The following is a 10,405-nucleotide window of genomic DNA, read 5'->3' as shown; positions in this document are numbered from 1 at the left end:
GGAGTGAGTAAAGCACACAGGCGTCCCAAGCAGTGTCCCTGAAGGTTACCGGACAGCCCGAGTGTCAGGGGTGAAGGGAATATGCGAGACAGGCTGGGAGGAGGTTTTCATTTAGGGAATATGACTGAAAGGAGCAGTCGGCTTGTCTTTTAGCGCGGTTACCTTCAGTGGGGAGCCTCTGTTCTCTGAGGACACTTCAGGAGGAGAACCTGTTATGGGGCTCAGATGGATTTGTCGCCCCGGCCACTTCCCGAAGCATCGAGCTGAGCTGAGGAAGGTAACGTGGCTTCCCCCCATGATGCACAAGACAGACTCATGGTCTCAGCATCCCTGAACTGGCAGAGAGGCAGAAACGAGCAACACAGAGAGCTCTAATCTGTTTTTAGGACAAGTAAACACGTCCCACGTACTTTTTATCTCACTGTATGTTTGGGATTAGGATTTAGACTCTGGGTTCCGGAGTCTAAGACGTCTTACTATGAAAATGAAGCAAAGATTTATTATTCTCTCCCCATCTTGCTGCTCGTTCTCGTTTCCTGTCATAAACATCTTCTCCGCTGCCTGACCTTTTCTCCTAATATTTACAGTGGTGCCTCAAACATAAGCCTTCCAATGGCTGCACTCGAGATAAATGGTAAAATCATCCAGACCACGAATGATTCGATAAACTATAGAAAAAAAATAAGACAGAAATATTTGTTTTGGCTGTCCCAGCAGCCATGTGTCACTGCTATTTACATCAAAATTGCATAATGGACATTCTTTTGTTTTTTAATTTTTTTTTAATGTTTTTATTTATTTTTGAAAGAGAGAGACAGAGCGTGAGTGGGGGAGGAGCAGAGAGAGAGGGAGACACAGAATTCGAAGCAGGCTCCAGGCTCTGAGTCGTCAGCACAGAGCCTGATGTGGGGCTCGAACCCACAAACTGTGAGATCATGACCTGAGCCGAAGCCAGATGCTCAACCGACTGAGCCACCCAGGCGCCCCTCATAAAGGACATTCTTATACTCCTGATTCGATTACTTCAGCTCACATTTTAATTTTTTAATTTTTCATTTCATTCTATTTTTTTTGCAGGCCACATTTTTAAAAGGTTTCCTTTGGAATTTTTCAGATTCTTTCACATTCTTATGTTAAGACACAGCTTTAAAAAATCTCGCAAAATCGAATATTCCATCTGCCAACCTTGTACCACCTGCATTTGAAAGCCTGTGTTCATACATAGTCAGAAATCAACTCTGGAATATTTCATCATGTTTTCCACTTGGCTACACCTTCTCCAAAGATGACTTTAAGTCTAAGTTCCTTGATATCTCAAGTATAGAGTGAGCATTGATTTCAAAAGGATAATGGTATCTATAATGTTCATACATCTGCTTGTGTCCTGGTTACAATAAAGAATTTGCATGGAAATATATACATGTTATTATACAAAAAATTAGATTTCGCATAGGATGCACTATTACAACTGATCTGTGAATTGCTTCCCCCTGTTTGCAATCGGGTAAGTGCAGAAATTGGGAGTAAGCCTTTAGAAACTTTTATACAACCTGACATCACCATGAAGTGTGTGCCTTGTAGACGGGTCTCCTTGAATAGGATGTAGACCGGTTCCGATGCTATTGAATTCACCTTGCTGTTGTATGTGTTGTGAACCTCAGGCTTTTTTCATGCCCAGTGAAACCAGGAATTGGTCCACAATTGATAGAAAACAGGCAAACAAACACATCTCTTTTACCACAGATTGGTTGGGAATCATTGATATCGAACGCAGTCTAACAGGTAGTGAGCATCATTCGATTTCAATGACTATGTGTCTGTAACATAATTTTCTTTTCTTTTTTAGAGAGAGAGGAAGCATGAGAGAGCATGCAAGCCGGGGAGGGGCAGAGAGAGACAGAGAATGCCAAGCAGGCTCCATGCTCACTGTAAGCCCATCACAAGACTCGATCTCACGACTGCGAGATCATGACCTGAGCCAAAATCGAGAGTCGACACTTAACAGGCTGAGCCACCCAGGTGCCCCTATAACATAATTTTCAGTGAATGTGTTATTCTTCAGTCTTTACGTGCAATTAGTTGAGAGGTGACTCAAGTTTTAATTGATGCCTGCCTCTTTCCCAAGACTGCCTGCTCCCTTTCGAAGATTGCATTAATGGGACTTCGGTACGCTGGCACTGAGATTCAGAAAGAGTGCATCTCTGTTGAATGCTCTGCCCAGGGTAACTACTTCCAAACTATTGAAGGCACCTCACTAAAAGACAATTTCATCTACAATTGGGATCCGATAGCAGAAACCTCTGGGCAATATTTCAGCAATTAATAGCACAGTGGCCTTTCACCAAGACCTTTATAAATCCCCAAAGTCATAGATGCTCTGAGTGTTGGAGAGCCAGAGGACGAATCATAGCAATTTGGCACTGATTGGGCTGCGTGGACCAATAGAAGCATGATAACTCTTTTACACTCATCCTGCCCCCCCCCCTTCTCCTCTATCTGACATTACTAATCAATCGTGGCCTGCTTTGGACTCAACCTCAAAGTTATCCTCGATAAAGTTATCCTCCAGAGAGCTTCTGCCAAATCACAGGGTGGGACATAAGAAGGAATCCACTGGTCTAAACCATTTGCCATGAAAAGGCAAGAGTTGCAACACACTTCACCTTGCACTTGTTAGAAGAGCACAAACCCCACAAATATTGAAAGGGAAGTGGTGAAGGGCTTGCTACCGTAAACGTTAGCAGAGTAAATAGAACTCCACAAGGCTCTTAAAAGCGACACTAAGTTTTCCTACCTTGTCAAAAACCAACTCTGGAATATTTCATCATGTTTTCTGCTTGGCTACACCTTCTCCAAAGATTACTTTAAGTCTTAGTTCCTTGATATTTCAAGTAGAGTGAGCATTGATTTCAAAAGGATAATGGTATCTATAATGTTTCCCCCTCAAACCAGGAAGTTTCTTATAGGAAAGTCCAAATCGTAATCAACTAGCAAGAGAATGGGTCAGAAAAAGATAATGATGAATACTGGCCAATCTAAATCAATGTTAGGGTCCAGTGTTAAGCCATGTAATAATGGAAGTGCCCTGTAGCATTTACTACATTCATATGCTAAAGTAAAAAATAGTTACTCCGTGTCAGATATGGTAAGAATGAGAATGCTTCAAATATTCTTACCCATTCATTAAAAAACAAAAAAGGAAATATAATTCCTAATTTTTTCCTTAGGCTTGAATACATGCACCAGTCCACTTGCCCAATTTTTTTTTTTCCAGTGGACCTTTTTGAGACATTTTGTTTCAAGATTTATTATTTATTCCCAAGCAAACTAGTGTCTTTTGGTGCCTTACACACAGCATAAATGTCATTAAGACATCTTTTGGTAACTCAGTATGTGGTGAATATACCCTAATACTTGGTATGTCAATTCCTAAATGCAATAAAAAATACCAGCTATAAAATTTTAGATGAATAAATCTGAAAAATTACCTTTTCAGAAAGAATAAAGTCAGTATGTTTTACAAAGGCCGAAGGTTGTGGGCCAATTGATTCTTGTTATTTCTATTCAGTTAATGATCATGGTATCTGCATCAGCACTGCCCAAGAGAACTTCATGTGGAGAATGGAAATGTTCTGTATCTGCTTAGTCAATATCTTAGCCATTAGCCACATTGACTAGTGTGCAACTTGAAACGTGGCTCATGAGGAACAGGATTTTTTATTTTACTAAATTTTAATTAAATTAAATTTAAACAGCCACATGTGCAGATATAAAATAGACATCAGTGTGTTGGGATAGAAACATGAATTGATATGGCTTTTCTCTCGAAGACCTACAAAGTAATGGGAGAAATAAAATGTGTACAGGATTTTACATCACAGTCCCAACTGAATTTTTATGGACCTTAATAAATATAAATTTTATATGGAAGAAAAAAGCCCCCAAATCACCAAGATAATTCTGAAGAGGAATAAGGTTAGGGAGTGGAGGTGGGATTTAATATCTCCCAGATATTAAGACTTTGTATAGAGCTATTGTAATTAACAAGGAAATATTGGTATGGAGCTAGTGCAGTAAAACAGAATGAACCCAGAAACACATTCGTGAAGGATTTCTTTTCTTTTCTTTTTTCTTTTTTTGCAAAAGACAAAAAGCAGAAGCTCTCAAGAAGATTGATAAATTTTACTACAGCTGAACTTAAACTTTTTATAGTCAGCAAGACACTATAAACAAAGTTAACAGACTGAGAGGACAGAACCCATACCACTGATAAAGGAGCAGAATACACAAATATACAAATAACTTCCTAAAAATTCAATAAGAAAACACAAGTAACAAAGAGAACGCAGATAGAGGATATGAAAAGAGGCCTCTCCTGGAAGATAAAACCCGAGCAATGAATAAGCATGAAGAATGTGTTCCGTTTGACCACATACAAATCAGAACAGTAAGACTGCATTTTATACCCAGAGTATCCACTAGTGGGCTTGAGTTTAACAAAGCTGAGCCATAGCATGGACATGGATAACTTCATACATCATTTGCAGGATGCAAGGTGGGACCACCCCCCTAAGAGCTACCTGGCAATGTCTGGCAAACTCCAAATCCGTACACTCTGCACCCCTGCTAATCTATTTCTAGGTACTTACTTTCCATCAATTCTTGTACAAAGTGCACAAGGGAGCGTGCATAGCACATTCACTGCAACGTTACTTGTAATTGTGGAAAATTAAGAATGAGCTAAATGTCTCTCAGTAGGGGAATGGATAAATCATAGTATGGTCATTCAAAAGAATGATCCGTAGCAGCTGGAATAAATGAGCTAGATCCATGTTTATCAAGGCTAATGGGTCTCAAAAATATAATGTGCGGTGAAAAAGAGAAGTGACAGAAAAATATGTGGAGTGTGGTACCACTTATGTAAATATCAAAGCACCCCACGTACTAGATATTGTTTGTACGTGATACTTGTGTATTAAAAGGATGAAAACTGGACGAGATGAAAATTAACAATTTCACAATAGCTACACCTGGGCAAGACAGGTCTGTGCCCTCGGGGGAGGAGCTCTGGCCTTCCTCTGTCTGCTCAGAGCCCCAGGGCCAAGGGGTAGTACCCACCGGAGGCCTATCACCACTTTGTCTCTCCAGTTCCCCCCTGCTCTGGGAGCCAGGAACCCAAGATTCTCTGCCCAAGGGTCCTGAGCCCTCTTCTTGGGTCTGGGTGGGCCTTCTCCCCTGGCCCACCTTCTGAAGAAATGGCCTGGTGGCTGCCTTGGGGAGGGAGTGAGGTGACAGGAAACAGGATCTGAAGGCTTATGAAGGAGACTTCAACTCTGTCTATGAATGTTAGTTCTTTATAATGATATACCTAAAACAAACATAACAACATGACATTTGCTAATTCTCGGGGTGGGTGGTATTTTTTTTCATTGCTCTTTTTTGAAAAAAAACTTTTTTTTGAGTTTATTTATTTATTTTGAGAGAGAGAGAGAGAGAGTATGTGAGCGGGGTTAGAGGCAGAGAGAGAGGGAGAGAGAGAAGCCCAAGCTTGCTCTGCACTGTCAGCACAGAGCCTGATGTGGGGCTTGATCCCATGAACTGTGAGATCATGACCTGAGCCAAAATCAAGAGTCAGATGCTTAATTGACTGTGACACCCAGGCACCTCACTCATTGCTTTTTTAAATAGCTGACTCACATACAGCACTTATCATGTTTCAATTATTATTCTAAATGATTTGCATTAAAAACGAGAAGGTTCAGGGCGCCTGGGTGGCTCAATCGGTTGGGCGGCCGACTTTGGCTCAGGTCATGACCTCGCGGTCCGTGAGTTCGAGCCCCGCGTCGGGCTCTGTGCTGACAGCTCAGAGCCTGGAGTCTGTTTCGGATTCTGTGTCTCCCTCTCTCTGACCCTCCCCCGTTCATGCTCTGTCTCTCTCTGTCTCAAAAATAAACATTAAAAAAAAAAAAAAAAAAAACCGAGAAGGTTCATTATTACTCGGTTTTATGGAAGACAACTAAATAACTTGCCCAAGGTTACTCACTGCAAAAAATAGAAGGGGATTTGAACCCAGTAGGGGTTCTGTGATCTTAGCAATATACTAGGTCTACTTGACTGTATACTTCATTAAAAACATTAAAATTAAAATACCAAGTACAATACAAAGAAAAAGGTAGTGAAATTCCATGAGAAGTTTCTTGGATGTGTTAGGAGCACAAACCAAGAGGGCATTACTTGGGAAGGAAGGCAGTTGCTATGGTGGGAAAGGCTTCATGAACCTGGTGCCAACTTTTAGGCCAGGCCTTCCTGGGCAGTGGGCAGGAGGGGCAGGAGAGTGACCCACCAGGAAGAGGGAACTTCGCGTATACCGGGATGGGTGTAGGAAAGTTCAAGAAGGATTGGAGTATTAGCAAGTAGCTGTGTTTGGCTGCCACATAAGGGGACAACTTGGTGAGGAACATGGGTTAGGATCTTGAAAGGGAGGGTGAGACATGAGGATTTAATTTGGAAGGCAAGGCGGGCCTGGAGCTCCACTGTGGGCAGTTGGTGGGCAGCGTGGGCTGGACCGCAGGACAGGGCCAGGGCCGCAGGTGAGGAACCCCGGGGGCACTGCGGGCAGAACAAAGATGGCGGTGGAGAGGAAAGGAGACAATACCTGTGTGTGTATAGGGGGCTGTGTCAAGAAGCACCCAGTTACCAGCACCTACTATGAAGCAGGCACAGTTGTGGGTGGTGGCAACATAGAGTGAACAAAACAGAAATTTCTGCTTTCATGGAACTTGCAGTCTAGCAGAAGATCACAAGTAAGATAAATGAACAGATGAAGACACATGGTAAACAAAGGAATACGGATATGCATCGTAGGTGGATAAAGCAGGGAAGGGAGCCGGAAGGAAGGATGGATCGCCCGTGCGTGTGTATGCGTGTGTGTTGGGTGGTGAGGGGAAGGCTGACCGGTGGGGGCGGAGTGAGCTGAGGTGACTTTTGAAGAAAGGCCCGCAAAAGTGAGAGGTGTTGAGATGATCCAGAGATTCATTCTGGGGTTGGGCCTTGGTTACACCAAAAGGGAGGTCAGGAGGAAGAGCTGGGGTGGGGGTAGCGGGTGACAGATTGAGTCTGGAGTCCAGGGAGCCGGTTAAAAATATGGGCTAGGGGGATGCCTGGGTGGCTCGGTCAGTTAAGCATCCGACTTCGGCTCAGATCATGATCTCCCAGTTCCTGAGTTCCAGCCCCGTGTTGGGCGCTGTGCTGACAGCTCAGAGCCTGGAGCCTGCTTTGGATTCTGTGTCTCCCTCTCTCTCTTCCCCTCCCCTGCTCACACTCTGTCTGTCTCTCTCTCTCTCTCAAAAATAAATAAATGTTAAAAAAGGGCTTTTTGTTTGTTTTTGTTTTTTTAATATGGGCTACAGCCTGGAGCAGGAGACACGTGGACATAGAAATCATTGCTAACTCGGTGGTAGATCTGCTTTATTTAGTAGCCGAGGTCAAGGAAGGTGAGGACAATAAAAACCACGCATCGGCGAGCCCCTGCTGTGTGGCCTGCACACTACCAGGTGCTCTATCCTACACAGTATCTGTCACCCTAAGGACATCCCTGCACCCTCCATAGCATTAACTCGGCACAAATAACAGTAATAGCAGCCAACACATGAAAGGGTATGCTGTGTGCATCAGGTGCTTTTCTGGCACTTTATATATTTGTTTAGTCTTTACAGAGACCCCAGGAGGGTGTTAGCCTCGCTTGACAGATGAGAATACTGGGCCGGCCAATCAGTCGCCGAAGGTCAAGAGCTGGTGAGGGGATGAAGCGGGCTGCATAGAGGCAACCTGGCTTCCCGAGTCCTTGATCCGGAAGGACAAAACGTGTCTGTGCTCTACCCGCTTCTGGGAGCTTCCAGAAAAGCGACACGAGGATACAAAGCTTTTCTGAGGATGGGGTGGGGTCTGGGGAGAAGAGCTAGAGAAATTCTGAGGAAACACATGGCCAGATAGGCTAGGCCAGGGCTGGGTGAGCGCCGTGGGCAGTGTGGACCGGGGCGGTGTGGTCAGCACCTCCCCAGGCTGCCGCCTGCAGGGGTCGGGGGTCCCGCGACCCCGCGCGGGAAGACCCAGGAGGCACGGGACACGGCAGCCCAGGGCCCAGGACGCCAGGGGCCAGTGCGGACACAGCCCTGCGGACCTCCGGGCGCGAGTCAAGAAGGTAAAAACAACGCTCAAAGCAACCAACACCCTCTCCGGGCGCTTTCGGGCCAAGAGAGTAGGTCGCAAAGGCCCGGGCTTAAGGAGCCCCAAATGCGGCCCGAGGTCCTCTCCCACTTTGAACTTGCGGAACGCGAACGAGGCGCTTGGACTCCGTAGACCGCCCAGCTGCCTTTTTGAAAAAGTTGGACCATCTCCGAGACGTCGCCGAACTCGAATCCCGCCTGGAGCCGGCTCGGCGGCGGGTCGCGCGGGGCGGCCCCTGAGCGCCGAGGGCTTGGAGGGCCCGAGGGCGTCTCCCGGGGCACAGGCGCGGGACCCGGAGCCCGCGGCGTCCGTCCCCGCCCCGCCCCCCCCCTCCCCCCCACCTCCGACGCCGCCCTCGGGGGCCTCCGAGGGGCCGCGACCGAGACCGGAGGGTGACCCTGCAACTTCCTTCTGGAGCGCGACCCCGGGGCCGACCGCAGAGCAGGCTGCCGGCGGGGACCGAGCGGAGCCCCGCGCCAGGCCGGAGGCGGCCGCGGCCGCCACTCGCGGTCCCGGGCCGGGTCCCCGGCGCGTCCCCGGGGAGCGCGGCCCGGGCGGGCGGGCGGGCGGGCGGGAGGCGGGGGCGGCGGGGCGCGGCGCCCGGGGGCGTGAGGCGGGGAGCGCGGGGCGGGGTGAGGCGGCGGCCGGCGGCGGGGCGCGCGCTCACTCGGAGGCCGGGCGGCGGGCGGCAGGACGCGCCCGCGGGGTCGCGCACCATGCCCTCGTTCGACGAGGCGCTGCAGCGGGCCGGCGAGTTCGGGCGCTTCCAGCGGCGCGTGTTCCTGCTGCTGTGCCTGACGGGCGTCACCTTCGCCTTCCTCTTCGTCGGCGTGGTCTTCCTGGGCAGCCGGCCCGAGCGCTACTGGTGCCGCGGGCCGAGCGCCGCCGCGCTGGCCGAGCGCTGCGGCTGGAGCCCGGAGGAGGAGTGGAACCGCACGGCGCCCCCCGAGCGCGGCGGCGACGCCGGCTGCCGGCGCTACCTCCTGGAGGCGGCCAACGGCAGCGCGGCAGCGGGCGCGCTCAGCTGCGCCGACCCGCTCGCCGCCTTCCCCAACCGCTCGGCGCCGCTCGTGCCCTGCCGGGGCGGCTGGCGGTACGTCCAGGCCCACTCCACCATCGTCAGCGAGGTACGGGCGTCGGGGCTCGCTCGGGGCGGGGGAGAAACCCCCGGCGGGACGGGACGCCGCGGGGAAGGGCCGCGGGGGCGCCGGCACCTGTTGGTTGCCTCGGGGTGGGGGGGGGAACCGACCGGGTTCAGCCCGCGCTCGGAAGCGCTGCGTCCCGAGTGCCCGGGGAAATGCCTCTCGTGTGTGTCCCTCTGCGGGGAGAGTGGACGGGGGGTGGGGTGGGGGGATGCCTGGGTTTCGGGAGGGAACGCAAGCCGGGACGGATGCTGAGTTGGGAGACGCTCCGCACGCCCCTCCTGGGGAATCCGAGCGGCCAGCGCGCGGCGCGTCGTCGCCCCCCGAGGGGTTTGCGCCGCGGGGGGCGATGTTGGGTCGGCTCGCGGCGGAGAAGCGCAGCCCCGCGGGGCGGACGGCTCGCTGGGGGCAGGGCCCGAGTGCTTTGTGGTCTTCGGGGCGGGCGGGGGGGGGGGGGGGGTCAGGGAAGGGCGAGACGGTGCCTGGTTGCCCGAACGATTATGTGAAGCGCGAGGGCACGAAGGTCAAGGCTCTCCCGGGTCGCGATTTTGGTAAAACCGCTTTGGGGGCAAAGAGCAACATCGGAGCGAAGTTGGGAGAGCTGAGGTTTTGAATTGAGAGTTTGGGGGCGCCCGGGGAAGGGCTCGGTTGGTTAAGGGTCTGACTTCAGCTCGAGTCGTGATCTCCCAGTCCGCGGGTTCCAGTCCGGCATCAGGGTCTGTGCTGCAGCTTGGAGCCTGGAGCCCGGAGCCTGCTTCGGACTGTGTCTCCCTCCCTCTCTGCCGTTTACCCCACTCGTGCTCTGTCTCTCAAAAATGAATAAACGTTAAAAAAAAAAAAAAAGAGTTTTAATTCTTTCTTTCTTTCTTTTTCCCCCCCTGCTAATAAATTACAGGAGGGCAGCAGAAGAGGCTTCAAGCCTTAGGAAGCAGACCCCCTCCCACCTTCCTGGGAGTGGCTGCTTGGGGCAGGTGGGGGCAGTCCCCCCATTTCCCTAGGTGTGTTTGGGCATGCAGTGCATTGGGGGTTCCGTGGCC

General features: G+C 50.0%; 1 protein-coding gene across 2 annotated transcripts in view; it reads left to right on the top strand.

Moving 5' to 3' along the window:
* Positions 1 to 8,851: 8,851 nt before the first annotated feature.
* SLC22A3 (solute carrier family 22 member 3) overlaps positions 8,852 to 10,405 on the top strand; it is a 93,052-nt gene continuing 91,498 nt past the window's right edge. The window contains exon 1 of one of the 2 annotated variants that reach the window (XM_019412721.2): positions 8,852 to 9,353. In XM_019412721.2, coding sequence (XP_019268266.1) covers positions 8,943 to 9,353 — 411 coding nt within the window. In that variant the 5' untranslated portion in view covers positions 8,852 to 8,942. The remainder of the gene's footprint in view (positions 9,354 to 10,405) is intronic. The other variant, XM_019412720.2, reaches the window with a different exon arrangement.

The sequence above is a fragment of the Panthera pardus genome, unplaced genomic scaffold (genome assembly GCF_024362965.1).
Source record: "Panthera pardus isolate Hobbes unplaced genomic scaffold, ASM2436296v1 HiC_scaffold_17, whole genome shotgun sequence".
NCBI lineage: Eukaryota > Metazoa > Chordata > Mammalia > Carnivora > Felidae > Panthera > Panthera pardus.
Note: the sequence above shows the minus strand (reverse complement) of the source record. Positions and strands in the feature narration are given on the sequence as shown.